Genomic DNA, 22,342 nt, shown 5'->3' with positions numbered 1-22,342 from the left:
TTTGAATGCTTCTAAATGTGTTTACGAGTTAGCAGATAGAAGATGGGTTTGTGCCATACCTTTTTCCCCCATGGCAAGGGGTTCTCACTGCTGCTTAGTCTGGAAAATCTATGAGTTAGAAGGTGATAGTTATTAGAAAGGAATATGTGCAGAAAACGTAACCAGTAATAAAACTCCAGGTAGATCAAGACAAAGAAAGCTGGTAGCATGGAAACAGTTCTGAGGTGTTACTTTTTTCCTTTCTTGTGTGAAGTCACAGGCATTAACGAAGTTACGTTCTGTGACATTGTTTCTGTTTGTAGATTTTTTTCCTGTATGTTCATCAATTGCGTTACAGAGAAAATAATTTTATCAAACCTAACATGTTATTCTTAATCTGTACTGAGTTACTGAATGGGTAATATAAAAATAAAACCAAATTACTTCTGAGTAGGTTGTGTCTCTGGCACTGACATTACTGAATCTTACTGTTCCTTGAGTGGGGTCACATACAGCATTCTAATTGTGAAACCCCACCGAGTTGAATTTGGAGCTTTTGTGATATGTGCTGTGTTTCTCGTCTTTTTCTCTGACTTCATTGCACATGCATGTTAATTTAAATGCTAGCTGAATATCTGTTGCGCTGCTATTTCAAACATGTGATTTCAATACAAAAAAAAAAAAAAAAGCATTTCAAAATAATATTTTGATAAATATTATTCATATTTTTTCCAGTGGAATCTTGGGATGAAATTGAACTTTATTCACTTCTGATGCAAGAGATTTTCAGATATAGCCTGGTGTTGTGGTTGGTTCAAACAGATGTTGCTTCATTTAATGGACTCATAGTTCTGTCTTATGCTATTGACTGACTGTTCTCTAAGACTTGGCATTGGAAAAACGTGCTATATACAGCATGTCTAACCAATCTTAATGCACAACTTGCATGAAGCAATTTGTGGGGACACTGCTTGTTATAATTCTGGGCTTTACTCAGGATTCCCATCTCTTAATTGTTCTAAGATGCAAAATTGAGATTTTGTTTTCAGTGCATTGTATTAATAGGGGATTTTAAAACAAGCGGGTGAGGCATTCATTGTAATGCAGTATATTTTTTTGCAATCTTTCAGTTTCTCTATCACTTACCGTTCTTAACAGTGTGCCTGTACTGTACTTGTAAACAGTTAATCCAAGCTACAGATTAACTGTGCCAGGAATGTAAAGGTACTGGAAAATGGCTCCGTTTGGAGGTGGTTTGGATCTAACTGGATTCATAAACTCAGATGTGATCTACCCAAAAGTTTATAAAGTCAGCCTCCAATCGTGATTCTGTTTTAAACCAGTTTCCTGCAGCATTTGCTGATCATCTCATCCTCTCAAAGATGAAATGTTCAAACTGTTTTTTAATTCCTTTTACTCTCTTCCCAGAATATCAAGCACTGTACAGATTGTATGTGGGTTTTTTTCCAGAGTTTTTTCAGAATTAAATTTTACACACTGAAAAGGGGGCAAGTAGTGTTTAGCCTACTGACCTTTGCTTTCTGTGAAGTAATTCTTGTTTGTGCATTTATAGTTACTGTTGCAAAAATGCTGTGAATAATAATAATAATGCTCATTTGAAAGTTAGTGCACTGAGTACAAGAGGCAGTGAAACAATTACAGCTTACATCTAATAACTTTTGAATTTAGTGATGTGCAACACATGTGGGGCTTTGCATCTTATGTGTTTTTTTCTTTTTTCATATTTTAAGCAATCTGGACCGAAAGGAAAGGTAAGCTTACCATTGATGAAATGAGCATGGCAATGAGCATTAAGAAAATCAACTGAATAAATATTGTATCAATGCTAATTAAAAAACAATCAATCCAGTCAATCATAACTGTGTGAGGGATTTCTTTGCTTTGTTCTTTTTTTTTTTTTTTTTTTCCTTGATAAAAGATTATAATGGGACCACAGAAAGAACCTTTACATCTGTCTGTGAATGATGCCATGTTATAGTGAATTTTGGATGTTTCCACTGAAAATCTGTGTTGGGGGAAGAAGAAGGGTATAGATATCCATAATATGAAAAGAGAGGCATTTTTAACTTTCTCTGAAATTTCATTTCTAAGTCTTCCTGGAGTAACAAACTTTATGTAATAGAGTGTTTCTGAGGCATATCTTAGTAGATTGTTTGACGGCTTAAATTCTTAACTTTTTTTCATCTTGGTTTGAGTAGTATTAAAGGCTTTTACTGTATACATTCCTGCATACGTTCTGCTAATAAAGTGTGCATGTGAAAGCAGTTAACCGAAGAAGTGTTAGCAAGAACAGACACACTGTAAGGCTTTTTTGTCACAGGTTTGTCACATGTTCTGCATGTCTTTTACTGCCCGTAGTTTTTCACTTAGCAGTATATTTTGTATTTCTTTCTCTATAACCTGTTTTATGGATTATTGTGAATGTTTTGTTGGTGATAATTCATTCATTTTTATATCTCTGTATGTGGTTTTGGCAGTATAAGCTTGATATCAGGTTTAATTATTTAAAATACATATGTAATGTTTAACCAGTAACAATACAAAACTGTGAAATCTATTGTAGATTCGTTCTTTTTCAATTCACAGTTTTCTAGATCTATTTCAAATTTAGTAGTAAAACCAGGCGTTTTTGTTTAACTACCTTTTGTTATTAGTTAAAGGAAGAATAAAAGGGATACTGACCAGTCAACTTCAGTCCTCTTTCAAGGAATAAAATAAAATAGTTCAGTTAGAAGGGACCTGCAAAGATCATCACATCCAACTGTCAAACAATTTCAAAGCTAACCCAGAGTTAAAACGTATCATTAAGAGCGTTATCCAAATGCCTCTTAAACGTGGATAGGAACTGGAAGTCAACAATCTCTTTAGGAAGCCTGTTCTAGTCTCTAGCTACTCAGTGAAGTTTTTCCTGATGTCTAGTGAACCTGCTGTAACACGGATTTAAACCATTAAGGTGTTTGGTCATCCTTTTACTGCCCCGGCTTTGACTGATACTTTGATGTATTTTTTTCCCCGTTTTTCTTTGTTCTGTGTTTGTTATTAATTAAAGATTTGGTCATTAATGCTTTTAATTCGGCACTGTATGCCCTAAGAAAACTAGGCCTGAGTTGCATTCTGTTGTTCTTAAATTTTTCCCTTGGAACAAGCAGGGATTCCCTTCTTTGTTAGATACAATGTATAGATAGTCTGTCATTTTCAGCTGTTTGATCCCGCTGTTCTTTCTGAAAGGAGGACTACTAGTTTGAGTTTCATTAACAGGATTTAACAGCAAAAAGGTATTTGTTTTGAAGTGCTTTATGCATTGTAATATTCTGTAATAATGTTTTCTTTTCCAAACTATTGAAATCGTTTCCAAATAGTCCTTTTAAAGATAGGTGGCATATTCATCTTTTAAAGCATGTGTTTCCAATCTGCATTCTGTTTCTATGTTCATACACAAACTGTTCACTGTACTAAGTACCTCACTGTAGAAGGTATCAATGGACCTGCCACTGTTCAAATGACAGCAGATTTTTATGCTGAAGAAGTCTTTGTTTAGCCATCTGTAAAAACTTCATGCTGTTAGTAGTCCCTGCCTTTTTGTTTGTGTGGGTTTCTTTGGTTGAGTTTGGGTTTTTTCTTCAGTGCAAGGAGGCTAGCAGGAGGAGCTTCAAATTGCAGTGTTCCTATGGGAGGACTGTTAACCATCTCCAAGAAAACATTTTTCTCAGATTAAATTTACAGTTAAATTGTGCTTAAAATTGTTATAAATTGTGTTGCCAACTCAAAGCAACTTCAAGCTTGACCTTGAATTGCTGAATGAGTTAATCTGTTTTGGATAGCCTCAGCTCTTAAGATGAGGTAATGGTTTTATAAAAGATATGGATGTGGCACTCAGATGTGGTTTAGTGATGGACTCAGTAGGTCCAAGGGTAGTATGGTTAGGTCATGGTTGGACTTGATCTTGAAGGTTTTTTTCCAACCTGAGTGATTCTTTGATTCTATGATCTTTATAGGCAACAGTGGACAGTGAGATAGAGCGCATCCTCAGCAAGTTTGCAGACGATACCAATCTGAATTGTGCAGTTGATGCACTAGAGGGAAGGGATGCTCTCCAGGGGGACCTGGATAGGCTTGATTGGTGGGCCCATGCCAACCTCATGAAGTTCAACAAGGCCAACTGCAGGGTTCCACATCTGGGTCAGGGCAGTCCCCAGCACAGACATAGGCTGGGCAGAGAGAGGCTTGAGAGCAACCCTGAGGTGAAGGATTTGGGAGTGTCGATTGATGAAAGATTCAACATGAGCTGGCAATGTGCACTTGCAGTCCAGAAGGCCACCTGTATCCTAGGTTGCATCAAGAGAAATGTGACCAGCAGGTCAAGGGAGGTGATTTTTCCCCTCTGCTCTCATGAGACCCACTTGGAGAACTGCGTCCAGTTCTGGGTGCCCAACACAAGGAGGACATGCAGTTGTTGGAGCAGGTCCAGAGGAGGGTCACAAAGATGATCAGGGGCTGGAGCACCTCTCCTACGAGTACGGACAGAGAGATCTGGGGATCTTCAGCCTAGAGAAGAGAAGACTCTGAGGAGACCTTATAGCGGCCTCCCAGTGCCTGAAGGGGGGCTTGCAGGAAAGCTGGGGAGGGATTTTTATAAGGACAGACAGGTAGTGACAGGACAAGGGGAAATGGTTTTAAACTGGAAGAGGGTAGGTTTAGACTAGATATTAGGAAGAAGTTATTTATTGTGAGAGTGGTGAGACATTGGAACAGGTTGCCCAGAGAGGTTGTGGATGCCCCCTCTCTGGAAGCATTCAAGGCCTGCCTGGATGGGACTTTCACCAAGGCCTGCCTGGATGGGACCTGGTCTAGTGGGAGTTGTCCCTACCTATAGCAGGGGAGGTGGGATGAACTAGATAATCTTAAACCCAACCCAAACCATTCTATGATTCTAAGTGGGGGAAAGAAGATGGAGTTTCAAATAGCAGAAGAACCAGAGGCTGTTGATATATTAGGAGCCAACAGGGAAACATCTGTGAAATGTCCATAGTATTAAGGCATATTATGCTAGAAAAGTAGCAGTAGTCCAGCTGAAGTCTTTCTATGACCAATGCAGGTAGCTTGGGTAACAAGTAGGATGAGTTGGAAGCCACTGTGCACCTAGAATACTGTGATCTAAACACTGTTAATGAAAGTTGGTGGGATGAATCGCACAACTGAAGCACTGCAGTCAGTCAGTAGCTATATGCTTTGCGGGAGACAGGCAAGGAAAGAAGATTGGGACAGTTGTGCTCTCTGCCAGAAAATGGATAGGCTGAACAGAGTTGTCTAGAAAATAAGGAACGGGTTGAGAGCTTATGAATAAAACTAAGGGTCCAAGCCAACAAAGGAAGCTTCGTGGTTGGCATTTACTATGTGCTCCCTAAATAAGGCAAACTTGTTGACAAAGTGTTCTTTCTTCAAATAGAGCTGTTATGTCCAAGCTGTGGGATGCATGCAGCCCTGGACAGCTAGTAATATGGCCTCACAAGGACATAAAATTTTAACATTATTTTGTGATTTTTAACTGTTTTTCACAAGTCAGTTATGTGTAGCTTGTGACATCAGAAAGCTGTGGAGGGGAGGGTGCAGTGCAGGGCTATCTTCACCTCTCATGCCCACCATACAGGTACAGTTGAATCAAAATCCCCATGATAATTTCAAAGGTCCTTATAATTTGGTGCTTCAGGAAATTCTGTACTGAAACAAATTAAGATTTATTCCTAGTTCTAAAGTCTGTTTCAACCATAAATAATTTCTTTTTTCAGATGAACCCTCAAGATTTAACCATGTTTGTTTGAGGTGTTACTGCCTACAGCCATTTCCTTTGCCTCCTTCACTGTTGATATTTGAAATCACAGGAAGCGTTATGTGATGCATGTGACCCATTTGCACAGCAGTGAATTAAGTAGGCAGTAAACAAGGCCTACTGTATTTCAGGTGTATGTCATCTTATGTTATAACATTAATAATGATCTACAGCTGTGGATCAGTGTATGAGTAGGGAAAGAGCTGTCATAAGTAGTAACTAAGATACTGTATTTGGAATCTTAATTTGACAATAGTATAATTGGGCGTGCTTGTCTGCAACTGAAATTTTCTTTCAGGAGAGTCAGATTATAATACTTTATATGACTGAATAAAAATGTGATAGCATGCAAATTATACTGTCAATAGTTCCTTTGTCAAGTAGCTTGTCTACAGAGTATTGTTTTCTTAAAGATGTACACATTATTTCTTCTATACTATTTTTATTTTTGGCCACAATTTTTGACATTGCATATCTCTGTTTTACCTGTTTTTTCTATTTTATGCTGTGGAATCTAATATTAAAATAATAGTTGTTTTCCATTTTTGGCCTTTAAAGTATCAATGTCAGTAGTTCATGAATGTGGGGGGAAGAGATATTTGCATTAGTTCTTGAAGACTTTGGTCTGAAAGTGGGACTTAAACTGTTCATTATTATCAGAAAGGGTTTAGATCAGAAACACTTAAGACCTTTACTGTAGCAGTTTCTGGCATTCTGATGATAGATATTTTTTAAATTCTCTTGTAAGTGTTATTTATTCATAACTTTCAGATGCAGTTCTGATTTTTCTTTTTTTTTTATGAGTAATTGTGGCAGAATTATAATGGTGTTTCTCAAAAGAACAACTGTATGTGTAATTTATTTTCCAGAAAAGAATATCCTCCTCAGCTTCAGAAAGTAGAAGCGGACCACATTAGGTTACCACGGCCTCAAGGACTGGGTAAGTTATCTAAGAGTACCAGAGTTCTCATTTCTTTTAAGCAGAATTATTTTTTGAATCAATACTTTCAGGCAGATGTATTGCTGAACTTTGAGTAATCTTTAGTATACTTGTATCATGCTATTTACATGAGTTTGGGCAAGTATGAAAAATGTCACTCTTTTTGACAGATTTCTGCAACCTGTTCAGTGATGTTTTAATAAACTTTTAAATAACTGCATTCTACTTTAAATGCAAATTAAATTGTACTTAGAACCAGAGAATTGTTGGGTTTGGAACAGATGTCTGGAGATTATATAGTCTTAACACCAAGCCCCCAACTTATTCTTGAGTTACTGACGAGGAATTTCTGTAATACTTTTAGTATAAGCAAAATGTATCATGCTGAACCACACTTGGTAAGAAGTATATTTATGCGCTGAGAGAGTGGGACAGCCCAGCATCAGCACTGCCCTGTAGGTCGCCTAATCAGTGCTCTCATCACGTTGGTAGAGACCATCTAGGGAGATAATCTGATGCAAGAGGGAAAATGTAATTTGGTTTGAGGGGTGGAAATTGTGAAATTGGAAAAAAAAATAACAATCACCATGTTCTTTTCAGCTTTGTCAGTACTGATATGGAAAATTTGTGAACTAGCTCAACTCTTGGTATATGAATTGAGAAAGTATTCATTTATAATATTAAAATTGTAGTCTTTAAAAAACCTCAGGATGGAAACGAATTAAACTAGTGAATCAGACTAGCTTTTTTTACATGAAATAAAGCCCTTCTTGTAAACAAAAAGAATAAAGTCCTTCTTGTAAACAAAAAAAAAAACAACAAAAATCACACTCTATACTTTGTTAGTTCGAAGTAAATTGTGGATTTCTTTATTCCTGTACTGTCCTAGTATTTAAATTAATACCTCAGTATAAAACAAATTATAACAGTATAGTTCATTGTATTTTGCTGAGTTCTGTGAGAAAGGAATAAATCCTAGATTGCACAGAATATTTTCGTTTATTCTAAATACATTCACTGGTAGTCTCTTTGTGAAAATTACCATCAGCATCATGTGGCAGTTCCTCATCTCCTTACAGCAGACAGACTTGCTTCCAGTTGTAGTGAAGTTACTGTACGTTCTTGAGACTCAAGCCTCCTCCAAAAACATGATGCTGTAAGTTGTCACCAAGAGACACAGAAAAAATAGTTAGGAAACAACATTCTCAGTATTATTTGGGGGAAATTTTTCTTATCTTCTCAACAAATCATGAGACACTTGTTTACATGAGTTAAACAGTGTAGTTTTTGGATGTTTTAGAAGAAGAAAATTGTTGTTAACATTAGAGTTTGTGAAGAAATAAGACCGTAATGTAAACATATCTGAACAGATGTTTCTTGTTAACACATTTGCATTTTTTGCCCTTCTAGACAATGTAATGGAAAACACAGAAGAGTCAGAATCAGAATCTGAATCTGAAATTAAGAGAAAAGTGCAACAAAAACGTCACTGCAACTCATTTCAATCTGACTTGTCACTGTCTTCTGCAAAAAAAGGCTTGACCCAGTTGAAGGTGGGCTAGATTTAAAAAACAAACTGAGTCACGTAAACTTTGGTTTAATTTTAAATACTTAGGCATATTTTAAAAATCAATTCTGAAATAAGTTGGTGCTCTAGAAATCCTTAAGAGTTAGGAGAAAGGTTTAAAGATTCTAAAAAATACATATATATGGTAATGAAGATATTCAAGTGTTGATACTAATTATGAAATAGATGTTTTCTGAATTAGATACTATACTGGAAATCAAAAGAATCTGTGTTTAAATTGATTGGTTAGTCTGATTCTTGTTTATTTTTATAAGCCAGAAACAGACAACTTTGGTTTGCTATCTGTGAAGTAAAGAACAAAAAATATTTTGTTATTTGACAGAATTCATTAAGAAGTGAAAGAAATAGTAATTCCGTACTCAGTAAGTACCAGCAGTATTACAAAGTTTCAAGAACTTAAGATGCTTTCTTTCTCACTGAAACCAGCAGGTATCCAAATGGCATTTTCTTGCCTAAATGCAGGCAACCAGAATCTTTTCTGAATGTCAGAAGTAAGATGTCTTGGAAATTCTTCTTTCCATGTTTCTTATTAGGTTACTATGCAAGGTTTGTAATGCTCATGTACAGATCTTGCTGTCTATCAAAGTGGAACAACTTAGAAGGGGATCGTGATTAAAAATTAAGTAGATCTATGATTACTATATATAACCAGCTTTGTTTTCTCCTGTGTATTAGTAAGTCAGTCAAATTGTATTTCTTCATTAGAATGAAACACTTGACACTACTATTAGACATTTCAATTATATTACTGCTTTGTTAACTAAATATATAATGTTACTAGATGTTTTAATTGGTGAGTTTTTCATCTACAAATGTATTGAACTTCACAGTATTTAACTAAACACTCTATAAAATCAATATAACAACATTGTTTAAAAAAAAAACCAAACCATAAAAAAACACTGACAGTTTATTTTGCTTTAAAGGAGTAAAACAGTCATTACAGCTTATGTTGTGTCTTGTCAGGTAAGGAACAAAAGCAGAAAAATCTTGTAAGTTGAGAAAGTTAATAAAGAAAAAAAATAAATGAAATCTTGTCACTACCTTGATAAAGCAGTGTAGTAAAGTTTCATTCAGAAGATCTAAAAAACGTCATCTTTTAATGTGTAGAGGTTTGGGGTTTTTTTTGCTTACAAGTTATGTGAATTAGCACGAGAGAAGGGAGAGCAGCCTCATTGTTTGTAGATGGATTTTGATCTTTGTATACTATCTTGCAGCAAATTCTGGGTCTAGCTGGAGGACTGTGTACATGTAGAAGAGATGAGGTGTGCTTTCATACTACTCCTTCCTATTACAAAGCCGTGGTACTGAGTTCCAGAACCACCTGCCACACATGGAAAGAGCACACTAAAACTGTTCTAGATTCATGTCTTTGGGCCAGACCACGCGTAGCTAGCCATGTAGCTATAACAAGCTGATCTTTGTCTTTGATGGAAAAAAGTCGTGGACTTGATTACATTGTTCCAGGGTCTTGATTTCGTTTCTAAAACCACCAGACAAATTGCACTTGTAAAAAGAATTTAATAATTACATTGTTTACTTTTTGCTTTTTATGTCTTAGAAATCTGTAAAGTTGAGAACGCTGAGTTCATAAATGAAAAGTTGCTCTTTCTCAGACACAAGAGCTGTGTGCTTGTAGTAGAATTGTCAAAGCGTAATCCTAAAAAGGGAATAGAACCTATGGTTTTTTCATAGTGTATTGGGAGAGTTCAGGAAGAGATTAATAATGATGTAGCCTCACAAATTGTATCAAACAGCTTGATTATAGTTAAACCCGTAATTCAGCAGGTGCCTTAAGTTTCTGAATACATGAAGCTCGCTTTGTTTCTTATGCTGGCCAATACTAACCAGTGTTAAAAGTGCAGCACAGAGCTAGATTAACCTTTACTCCAATACCTTAGGGTTGAATAGAGGATCCTAGAGGATCCCCTCTGATTGCAGTTTGTGGATATGTTTTTCTGCATACAGGACCTGTTGTGTTAACTCAAGCCTTGTGTTTTGAGCAGAAACATTACTTTTCAGCAGTTTAATAGATAGAAAGCAGGAAGTATTTTAATGGACGTGTTGCAGGAAGAATTCTGTTTCTGAGAATTACAAATTCATCGATGAATATGGAAGTCAGAAGAAATCTTGCTGCAACTGATTTCAGTAGCAGAACTCTATTATTTTTAATGATGTACAGTGCTTTTTTTTTTAAAAGGTTTTGAAGTCATTTAAGACATCTTTTATGCATCTGTCATGAACTTTGTGCTTTTTCATGAACGATTCATTGCCAGAGTATCTAAATGAATGGAACCTTTGAAAAATTAGGAAGTGTTAACTGTGCTTTCATGACAGAGGAATTACAAACAACCAGCTGCCTTTCAGGCAAAATACAAATGGCTTTTATCTTCCTACATAGCATAACAGGTTGCACTATGTAATTACTAAAAATTAACAGAAGTTTTGTAGGACAGAGGATTTTTTTCATATGTCCTTACTGAAAAAAAAGCTAAAATTTTACATGCTAAAAATTAGACCTAGCTCAAAGGTGTATAATACTTGTGTTTTACAGATGCTTTATTTTTCAAGTTACAACACACACATAAGCGTAGAAATCATCTACTTAAGTAGTTATTAATCTTGAAATAGAGTCCAACTAAAAAAAAAAAAAGGGTATGCCCTTTTTAATCAGATATGGCTACCCCTACTATCAGATTGTAGGCTCTCAAACCATAGAAGATAATTTGATCTAAACTTCTGTTTGTGGTTGAGGTGGAGTTGTGTATTTATTCTGTATTTTAAGATCTTGCAGATATAATTGGTAGGTTCTATTGAACGTTTTCATGTCTGATTGAAATGCTTTGATGTGATTAGCATTATTATTGTAAAATGTAGATTCCGTAGCTCAGCACTGAGGCACAACACTGATTTTCCCATGACTTGATATATTATCGCACCACTCAAACATATTAGTCTGCTATGCTTTTTGCACTTTTTTTCTCCATTATTTTTTGCTCAGGTATGTGTAGCTTTGCTAAGCTGCAGAAAATTTGAAAAGCATTTTTTTTGTATTAGAAATCATTCTAAATGATAATATGTAACTGAATTTTAATATTTGCTTTGTGCTTACTGTAATTGCTGATGTATCATGGACAATTTTCATTCTGAACAAGAATTAAGTGCAAAATTTGCAAATAGTATCTTTGTTTTTCTTAGATCATACAGTTACTGGTTGGGGTTTGTTTTTTCTTTCCTCCTCTAGCTTTTGGAACCAATTGAGTACTCTACTGATTGCCCAAATTGTGGGCGGGCAAATGAAAACCAGACCAAGTGTCGACATTGTGAAAATGTTTCTCTTAAGGATTTGCAAAGAGTCTCCAGACAAGCTGGAACATTAAGTGAATCTGTGGGACCTTTATCACGTTCTTCAATACATCAGAACTCAGCGGGGCAAAAATCTTCAGGTACAGGGTTCAACACAAAGAAGTTTTATAGTTCTGCTGTTGGGAAAGGTCCAGCAGATATTCTACTGAGTAACGAAGTTGTAGGACATTCTCTGTTGCGACAGAATGGAAAAGTTGGTCTTCTAGCTGGGACAAAAAATGCTAAAATTACTGGAAACTTAAGACAGAGAAATACAAGACCATCAGAACTAAATGATCCAAGTAAGTACTATTTCATGAATACAGCATATTATATACTGTGTAATGAGGGAACCTTCCACACAAGCTTACTTGCTGACTTTGCATGGAGTTCTTTTTGTGGGAACGTTACTGGGGAAGAGAAACATATTTTTAATGTCCTTTTCATACACTGAGGTACTCTCTGTGAAAGGTGAACACTGGGGAAAATAAATAAATAATTTTAAAAGATGTAAATTTTACATCTTTGTAAAACGTGTTCTTAGCAGAACTGTCATCTGTTCTCACAAAGGAAGCACTTCTGAATTTTTTTTCCCCTCATTTTATTTTGAGCTATACATCTGAATACTACCTAGGTTTTCTCATTTCTTTAAATTTCATGCTTTCTAATAAGCAGATGGGAAATGGAATTTGGGAATCATGGCTTTTGTCCTATGCTTAGTGTACTAGACCGTGTTACGTTACTGATTTGAGCAACTTAAACTGACTAAAGAAGTTATGACTGTTCTTTACATTACCTGTGTTATAAAATCTTTTAAAAACTAAGCTTCCTGGCAAGAAGGGCTTCATGTTCACTGTTAGTTCTTTGTTGACACATGACATGGATGATTTCATTTCTAGAAGGGGATTGATGATATCTCTTTCTTGTACAGCTAGCTATGGGAAATAACATGCGAGGATGAGGGCATGGCATCGATGAGCAGATTCCAAAAAAGTATTAGTAAAACCTAATATAAATAATGTTGAATGTGGACTGCTTTTTGTTACTGCAGGACAAATACTTAAATTACTTTTTAAGCTATTGGTTGCAAAGAAATTTCTGTTACAGAAAAATGTAGTGGTTGAAAATTTAATATTTTCTGTTTAGTTGTTTTATCTAGTGATGATGATGATGAGGAGGATAGTGGCAGCACTAGGAGAATGGAAAGCATTTCACCTCGTCCTGCAGATTCAGCCCGCTCCTCCCCAGCTCCTTCTACAGGAAAGGTGGAAGCAGCATTAAAGGAAAACAGTTGTGGAATAGAACAGAGAATAGGTAGTATTACAACAGATACAGAAATTGCAGTCACACTACCAAGAAAAGCAAGAATGAAAGATCAGGTACTATTTCATGCTTTGTTTAAAGAAAACAAAAATCAAATAGTAAATGAGAAATGTGAAGGTTTGTCTTGCATTGTTGGAAGTTGGCTATATTTCATTGCTTTTCTTATTCACCAGCTCGTCTAGTAGTATCTGTGCTTACATAATATTGCGAACATAAGAAAATGTGTTTAATGTGATTCTTTTTTCAAGAATTCATAGTGATGTGACTTTTGCTGTTAACGTGGATGCTTCTGTGTTGAATGCATGCTTTTTGAGACTAGACAGGTTATCTCTGAAACTCAGGGCCTTCTCAGCTTGCAGAAAAGTGTCAGTACTGTTTCCTGATGAGACTTTGGACATGTAAAGTCAAACTTGAAAAGGAGAGGAAACATTGGGAACAATATTGGCCCTTTATAAACAAAATACTTTGACAACTGTCCCAATTAATAGCACTTATTTTAAGGATTTCCTGGTGGGGCTTTTGTTTTTTAGTTGAGCACCACTGCAAGAATTGGATAAACAAAGACAAAAAAATGCACCATGAGCAGACTCCTTAAGTGCTGTCAAAGGGGACAGCTTTCACGGTATGTTAAAAAAAACTTACCTACCTCAGTAGTGAGCCAGGAGGAAGAATAAATTCCCTGTAATGATTGTTGAGTTAATTCTGCTGATCAAAATAATTCTTGGTGCGCTTGTCCAGTTTCACTGTTGTGAGTTTGGTCCAACAAGAGTATCTGATTGGAATTGTGACTAAGATTTGAAATCTATACTTTTTTTTTCTGAACTAGAATGCCAGTAATGTTGAAACCTTCATGCACGGTTCAGATTCGGAAGCCAGTATTGTAGTATCTTAACTGATGGAATGATGTACATTTATGATGTGGTGCATAATCACAGTGTAAATCTGTGAGCCTCTTAGTCTGGTGAGGCTTAAAGCTTGGACAGCAAATAGTTCTGAATTTCTATTACTCTGGTGTTATATGCTGGATTAAGTGAATGCACTGCACTGTGAAGGCATGGTTGTCTCCCAGATGTTTTCCTTTGTATATTCATGTTCCTGTCCACTGCCCTTAAGCAGCCACTTGTGACATTAGGATTGTATTGCGTACTTGAGGGAATGGTAGAAAAGAGCATTATTTTTGTGAAACTTAACACAAACTTGACTCAGGGAAACTAACAAGAATTGCCGATGCCGGAACACTTGCCAACGTGATTGAAAAAACAAACAAACAAACTCCTTTAAGGTGGTTTATTTTTGTAAGCATTAGTTCTCTGTTGAAGAGAGTACTCGAATGTAGTGCCACTTGAAAGATTTACTGTGTTACTGTTTGTCTTTGAGTTCTGAGGTTTTACAGTATTTAGGTAGCCCAGTGGAAAAAATGGACAGCTATCTTCAGTAAGAGTCTTTGGAAAGTATTTAATTACAGGGATGTAGACCCTGTCCTCTCTGTCTTCTCACCTATATTTAAATGAAGTATCCAAAGGTATATTATAAATTATGACCAAGATAGGTTAGCAATTAGAGACTTTCAAGTAATTCAAGGTCTAGTCTTAATGGAAGCTTTAACTCAGTTAAAATGTTCTTCTGTGACATTTGAGTCGTATTTTTTTATCCTAAAAGAATGGTTATTAATAGGCAGTTTTATGAGATAAGGAGGTAGATACCTAAGAACAAAACTGTTGCACAGAAAATTCTTTAACAAAATGTAGCAATTTAAGCATTGCAACAAATAAATATATTCTCATCTGATGGTTCTCAGCCAGCTTTCTTATTTTTCTTTTTTTTTTTTTTCCTATTAGTTTTTCTTATGATTGCTCTTCTGGTAGTCAGTCAGCTCCTGGAGATTTTCTTAAGCTGGAGCCAAACTCCACATGGCCTTGTTTCAATGTTTAGTCTTCTGACCCAGGAGTCTGTCCTAAAAACACATTAGTGGTTCTTCAGAGTTCCTTTATGTTTTTTTGATTCTGTTTATTTATGTGTCTTCAAAATTCTACTGCTAATGTTATACTGCACTGTACTTCAGTAATAAATCAATGTGTTCAGTCGCCAAAAGCCTATACTAGTAAAAAAAGTGAAACAGATCTTCAGCATTTAAAGTGCTTATACAGTGTTAGTGTATTTGTATAAATAAATCAAAATGTATTTAAAATGACCTTATTTTGTTGAGCTATTTAGTATTTGAATATAAGTAAGCCTAAATTATTCTTTGGCAGCTTTGGCAATTATTTGTGACTTTGAAATGTTAACAAAATATCTACAAGTGTAATTTTTTTTTTTTCCTTAAGTCTTGAAATACTGTCACCTTCAAATGTTGCAGAAAGATGTATTTTTTAGGAGATTTCAAGCTTTTATATGTAGTTTTGGTGGATTTATAGTAAGCAGTCTTGTTGACAACAGACAAGTAGCCAAAAAAAATCAGTCACTACTTTTTAACAGCTTGTTTTAGCTTAATGGAAAATTCTGAAACCTTGAAAATTGCTTTTCAGTTTGGCAACATTGTGTCTAACACTCCAATAAAACGTCGTAAACTGATTTCTCAAGAAATTGTAACTGAGGCTGTGCCACCTCTAAATTATCAAAATTCGTGTGAAAGTGTCATTCTGAACTGTCGAAGTATACGAATAGGAACCCTACGAAGAATGGTAGTGGAACCAGTGATTGTGAGTAAATTTGTTATTTGACAAACTTCCCTTCTGGTTTTTGGGCATGTGTATTTTCATACTTTAACAACATACTGTTTTGCCTCTATCTGTGTAACAGCAAGTCTGTCTCTAATTTCAAAGACTTAAGATTCCCACAGACGTTAGATAGATACCATTGCTTAGTAATGTATACTGTCTTGTTCTGGTGTTGGATAGAAACCTCATGTTCACAAAATCCCTTCCTTTTCATTTATTTTGTGTATGTGGGGGGAAGGCAATGTGTGAATTAGGGTACATTTGTTAAGAAAATAGAAGGCAATGTCTATTAAAAGAAGAAAAGTTGATAGGTTGGTGGAAGGATCATGTATTTTTCTGCATCTGTTTAATTTTGCTTCTGTAGCAAAATATATTTTGCTAACCTGCATTCAGGAGAGGTTTCAAGGAGTCTTTGAATGCCAAAGGCATATAATAAGCCACATGAAATGCGTGTTTCTTACCAAGGTATCTACGTAAATAACAGATAATTGGTACTTCTTTTCACCTCTTTACAAATTCCTATTGTTCGATTCACTTGAATACTACTTTTGAAGAATTCCTTTCTCCTTACAGTTTATAGCACTTTTTCAGATACTTTGTTATTTCACCGCTTTAAACCTTTTGGAAAAAAAGTATGTCAGAGATGTTCTAAATTTCAAAAGTCAGTATTACTGAAAGAAGTAGATTCCAAGTAGTAAAGAATACGCTTGATTCATTGAGTTGTGATCAAATGTATATCTTGGTATTGGATTACATTTTACATTTGTAAAAATGTAAAAAAAAAATTATTGAAATCACTGTAGTAAGAGTCAAAAGGCATTAATTCAGTTTTGTTATGGAGAAGATATGAAAACTTACTATTGTGTTGTCTTCCACAGTTTTGCCTGGACTATATCAAAATACGCTTAGAAAGTCAAGAAGGTGAGTTCTTTCATTATGTTAATATTCAATACATACTTTTAATTGACTTTGTCAAAGCAATTAACAGATGGATCATAATGAAATGTCAATTCTGGCTTTGCTGTATATGTAATAAATTGCACTGGGTGTTGGTAGTCATCAGAACGAAAGAATCAAGAGTATAAATTTGGTCTGAGGTGCCTAGTGAACAACAACCAGAATGATTTTGCGTTCTCTTCTTCCTACTGACAGAAATAAAATTCACAGATAGGAATTAGCAACTTGTGGTATGTGTGCAAATTGGTCATTAGTTCTTCCCCCTCAACTTAGTTGAAGAGCTTCAGTTTTACTGATGATGATTGGCACAGAGGTCTTGAAGTGATTAACAAAAAACAACGCAAGAAAATCTTTCCTTCCATAAAATGTTCTCTCTTGTTAAAATCAAAACGAAAATTATCAAGGAAATCTATGTATTTTGACTGGGTTGTGATACAGTTTCATAATTTTCTTCTAGAATCAGACAGTGATGTCCGAGAGATAAACCTGAAAACTTCAGAACTTACCAAATGTGAATGGTGTAGTGTCAGAAAATTGCCAGTGGTTTTTCTACAAACAGTACCATCAACCTGTAGCAGCCTGAGAGACCAGCTGAAAATGAGTAAAGATAATGTCTGGTACGAATGTAAAGGAGACAGTAAGTAAATCGATTTTAATTCACTGTTTCACTTTAAATTATCTTTTAATGTTTGGATCATGACTGAGTGCACTAAGGAGTAAAATTGGCATCACTGGCTGGAGCAGATGTAGTTTTTCCTGATGTATTGCCTTCCCTAGCTAATGGGGAGAATAGTTCAGAACAACTTGGCAAAATTATAGTTTCTTCATTGTCCAGATGCATACTAGTTTAGTTTAGTACCTTTTTCACTAATAGTTCTACTGAACCAAAGTGAAGTTGGTTTATGTAGTGTTTTTCTAGGGGCCTCTATATCTTTATTGCTGATTTTGGTATGTGTACCTCTGTTTTCTGTTCTGTTCTGCTTCTAGGCCACAATTTGAGTAGGAACTTTTGTACGGGTTTATTTGTGGTGTTGGTTTTTTGTGTCTTTTTTTCCAAATGTAGACAAATACTTGTTTGTAAAATAAGCATGTTGTCATCACACATCTTAAAATTAATTTCAGCACAGTTTTTCTTGAGGGTCTAAAGTGTTAATATACACCCTTTTTTTTAATTGGTGTGGAGTCATTTTTCCCTCAAGTAAATAGACTTTTCTTAAGGTTAATTTTTGTGGTTATTTATACTTGTGTGCAGCTCTTTATATGCATGATTCATTCAAATGCAAATGGAAGAACCCCTTCAATAATCTCAGAATTGTGTGCTTCCAACACAAAATACTGTTATAATAAGCTCATCCGCCTCCTATAAAAAGGATAAGCTGTAAGGAGTGTTCAAATTACTGAAGTAATTGAAAAGCAAAGGGGATGATACAAACAGTCCTAGTAGTAGGCATTTGACCTCAGGCAAACACAGGTGTCCACAAGTGAACAAAGGCAAAACTTCCTGATGTACCTGGGGAAGAAATCTTTTCTTTTCCCTGTCTCAACCTTTCTTTCTCTACCACCCCAAGCTTTTTCCTCTGAGACTGTGGCTCTGAGCTATTTTCTCACACAACAACTTCATAGTACTTGGTACTTACCAATACCTTGTGATAACACAGTCGCTATTTGCTTTCTCAGTGATGAAATTATTTGAAGCTTGTATCTATAACCATGTAAGCAATAGCCTAGTTCACAAAATAAGACTTAGCAAAACCCAGTTAGACATTTAAATTCTTATGCAGTGAATTCGGAGACAGGCTGCTGAATAACATTTTCACGATGGTTTGCATGCTAAGTTAAGAATAGGAAATGGTTATGCAAGTGCATGAAACTCCTCTGTTATAGAAAAATAGGTCCCTGTAGTTAGCCAGCTGCACGAAGCAGGAATTTGCAGCCTGAATACTATTCCTGTAACTGGGTGCCTAATTCATTCTTTGTAGGGGCTTACTGCCTTTTTATTTGTCAGATGATGTGAGCAGTTGGATCTATTCAGTAGCTAACTGATCTCATTGCCCAGCTTCTGGTAAAGGGGTAGGCCAAGCTGACCTGTTGAAGCTAAGCCTCTGTAGCAAAAGCAATCATGAGAGACAGTGGTGGTATTTTGTTCTCAGAATGTTCACCTGGGGCGGATAAGTTTTGGTTTGATTATGCTAGAGAACCTGAAAGCCAGGGCTTTTCTGGTTCTGGGTGGTAAGATCCCTTCTTCTGTGGAAAGAAGTGAAGATTTTGATCAGTGACAGTTCAAATTCCTCTAATTCCTCTCCTTGTTCAGATACGTACTTTTTCTTCTCTTTTTTTTTTTTTTCTCTTGCCAGTGAATCAAAGAACCTTAAGAGATTTCTGTTTCTATGGTAACCGAAATCTGATCAGGGAAAAATAAGTGTTTCTTTTGTGAAATTGCCATTACAGGCTTTTGTACTTTTTACATACTCAAATCATATGTGCCTGGAATCAGCAAGAGTAATTCTGTTAGAACTTCGTGCTACTAACGTGTGGTGTACAGTTCTATATCCACTACTTGAAAGAGCACCATGCTTTTTTTCTCATTTACATCTGGAAAAAGCCATCTAAAAATGTTCTTGTTTATTGTTTTGTTCTCAGTGTAGTTTCTAAGCAGTGGTTCTACATTTTGCATTCTGCTTGTTTGCTACCTCCAGTTAAAGTGGGATTTTTTTTCCCCAACTTGTCACCGTTTCTGAGAATTTCTGTTGTCTGAATGAGTAGACATGTAGATGTCAGTGCTTTGTACCCTTATGATTCTTATGATGTAATTAACTGAAAGACTGGAATGCTCTGGGCTTGAGTGTTTTCCTTTAATGACAGTAGATGGAAAAATACTTAAGACTAAGAAAAAAATCCTGTAAGTTACTATGTCTCAGCTCACTGTTAGGTGTGTGTTTCACATTCAGCTGGTGTGTCTTTTTGCAAGCCATTTCTATAATAGTATTGAGAACACGAAAGCCTATTTACACTCCTAAATCAGTTCTGCGTTTCCAAAGGTGAATGAATGTACTTCTGTCAAGAAGTTAATGCATGCTGCTTCCTGCATGGAGAGGGAACTATGCTGAATATGTAATTTCTGTGATTGTATTAAAACGTTATCGTAGGAACCATAATAAGAAAAAAGAAAGTATTGTTCTCAGAGTTGATTGTCAATTAGTAGGTAACTTCTTATTTTGAAATAGGTTTTGGCTTTGCATTCAGTGTGTCTTCTATGTGTAAGGTGTAGTACTTAATATTCCTAAAGGCAGAAGTTGAATGCACTCATTTCGAGTGTAAGTAATAGGGATTGCGCTCTGTCTGCAAACCTGTTTATTTCTGCATGCAGCGGAGAGCATACATGTGTTGTCTCGTGGTTCTTTGACATCTGTTTATAGATGTGACATTTTACTTTGTTTCTAAATGAATAATTTTTTCTCTGCTTTTTCTTAGGTCAAGAAGAACAGTATATCATTTTGATTTTTGAAACTGGCCTTGATCCTCATGCAAACTCAATATTTGAAAAAATAATCACTGACATTGGTATTAGAAATAATATTTCTGACTTCTTCGTGAAAATTTCTTTTGAGGAAGCCAATGGCAGACTCGTTGCATTTACTAAATGCTTGGAAGACAATTCCAAAGGAAGCCCTTCTCATAGAGAAAACAAAATTAAAAATGTAATTATATTTTCATTTTAGAACGAAGTTGTTGTATCATTTGGATTACAAATACACTAAAGATAGTGTGTGTGCTAGTCTCTAGGCAAATACCCCAAAAACTCCTGCTTGCTTTTTTGTGTAAGGACCATCAGAGTAGTCTGTAGTGGGTTATGAGGCTCTGGGAAATAGTCTGTGCATTCATAGTTCTTAGTGTGTTTAGTGTACTGGTAGGGTTGCACATTGATCCCTCAAATAATGTAATTTAAAAATTATTAAGGGATGAGAAATTTGTAGTAAAATTAGACAACATACTTGTCTCCAAATTCATCTACTGGTAAAATACGATGTTATAATTAGAGTTAGGTTGCAGTGCTATAGTTAAATTTAATTGTTTCATTTAAACAAAACTACATATTTAGGGAATTTGAGAGCTTTGTGGTTTTGCAAGAAATGGGTACAGAGGTGACTGTAATATAATGTACCAGGGAAGGGGGAAAAAAAATCCTAAGTCCTTCTCAAAAGCAGTGGTCCTTACACCTCTGGACTTTTCAAGGCTTTACTATTTTTTTTATGAATTTGAGCATGATTTGCAAATTAATATTGACTTTATTCTTATAAGGTTGCTCCTGACTCCAAAGTGCAGCAGCGAAATAAACAGTTACCATATTTTGATGATGAAGAAGAAATTGGAGAACCACATACAGTATTTATTGGTCCCATAGAAAAGTAAGATATTTTTATTTGCTCTGTGACTGTTTTTCTGATTTTATTTGCTGATCTTTCACACTAATTATTGAATGTATTTTTTTGTTTCAGGCTGATAGTTTACCCACCTCCTCCAGCTAAAGGTGGTATTTCTGTGACCAATGAAGACCTCCACTGTCTAAATGAAGGAGAATTTTTAAATGATGTTATTATTGATTTTTATTTAAAGTAAGTTTTATTTCAAGCCAGTACTTGGTATTCTTTTCCTTAAAAAAATGAAAAATTCGGACATTAGAACTTTGGAAGTCATTTAGTAACACTTGGTCGCCAACTGTCTGTAGCTGATTTTAAAGGTTGTTTTGTATTTTAGAAGAAATTGTGGTTTGTTTCCTGTCATTCTTTTGACAGTGACACTGTCCTTGCTTGGAATATTGGTTCTCTCTGCATCTGAAGTGGAATTTTAACTACCTTTTTAAGTGCACTTGTGGGGGGGGGGATTTGTTCACCCTCCCCCCCCCCTCCTCCCGAGAATTTGTGTTCCCTAGAACTTCATTTCTATTGGTTAACATAATACGTAAACTAATCTTTTTGTGTCAGTGATGCTACAGATGTTAGAAGCATATTACATTCTTACATACCTACCATGCTTGTGTTGTGCATAAGGAGGGTGTGTACAATTTTCAGTGTATTAAAATTCACTGAAAGGTGATGAAGATGGAAAGGAAAGTAGTGTGCCAGTCTGGGCTCTGTTCGGAGATTCAGTGGCTCAGTTAGAAAACACAGATCATTCCTAGATATGTATGTAAAAAACTCGTTGAAAAATTGTTTTTCTGTCATAATATAAAAATAAACACAGCAAGAACAGAACAACTTTTTTTTTTTTTTTTTTTTTTAGCAGAACACTTAATACCTTGAAATGCTGACACAGATAGGAACTCATTAATGTGCTATGGTTAGTTAGCCCTGATACTGTTACAACTTCCTCACTTCTGTCAGAGGCTGCAGCAATTTTGTGGGAGTTGTACTCTTGGCAGTCCTTTTTACTCAACTGATAAATTCATTATGTTAACACCTCTGCAACTTCTTTTTTTTAATTAATTAGGTATTTGGTACTTGAGAAACTGAAAAAAGAAGACGCTGATAGAATACATGTGTTCAGTTCGTTCTTCTATAAACGCCTTAATCAAAGAGAAAGAAGAAATATTCATGAAACTTCAAACCTCTCGTAAGTCTTTTGATAAGTCTGTATTAGAAAGACCT

The 22,342-nt window shown here is 35.6% G+C and overlaps 1 protein-coding gene across 10 annotated transcripts in view; it reads left to right on the top strand.

The window, feature by feature from the left end:
* The window catches only part of SENP6 (SUMO1/sentrin specific peptidase 6), an 80,683-nt gene that overhangs the window by 46,689 nt on the left and 11,652 nt on the right, over positions 1 to 22,342 (top strand). For 6 of the 10 annotated variants that reach the window (XM_046939693.1, XM_015284751.4, XM_015284752.4 and 3 more), the window contains exons 6-17: positions 1,731 to 1,751; positions 6,697 to 6,767; positions 8,178 to 8,320; positions 11,600 to 12,002; positions 12,847 to 13,079; positions 15,549 to 15,722; positions 16,619 to 16,661; positions 17,155 to 17,334; positions 20,169 to 20,395; positions 20,997 to 21,103; positions 21,194 to 21,310; positions 22,185 to 22,307. In XM_046939693.1, coding sequence (XP_046795649.1) covers positions 1,731 to 1,751; positions 6,697 to 6,767; positions 8,178 to 8,320; positions 11,600 to 12,002; positions 12,847 to 13,079; positions 15,549 to 15,722; positions 16,619 to 16,661; positions 17,155 to 17,334; positions 20,169 to 20,395; positions 20,997 to 21,103; positions 21,194 to 21,310; positions 22,185 to 22,307 — 1,842 coding nt within the window. The remainder of the gene's footprint in view (positions 1 to 1,730; positions 1,752 to 6,696; positions 6,768 to 8,177; positions 8,321 to 11,599; positions 12,003 to 12,846; positions 13,080 to 15,548; positions 15,723 to 16,618; positions 16,662 to 17,154; positions 17,335 to 20,168; positions 20,396 to 20,996; positions 21,104 to 21,193; positions 21,311 to 22,184; positions 22,308 to 22,342) is intronic. The other 4 variants (XM_025148960.3, XM_025148959.3, XM_040697736.2 and 1 more) reach the window with 1 other exon arrangement.

Source organism: Gallus gallus, chromosome 3, assembly GCF_016699485.2.
Source record: "Gallus gallus isolate bGalGal1 chromosome 3, bGalGal1.mat.broiler.GRCg7b, whole genome shotgun sequence".
NCBI lineage: Eukaryota > Metazoa > Chordata > Aves > Galliformes > Phasianidae > Gallus > Gallus gallus.
This window is presented reverse-complemented; position numbering and strand designations above follow the sequence as displayed.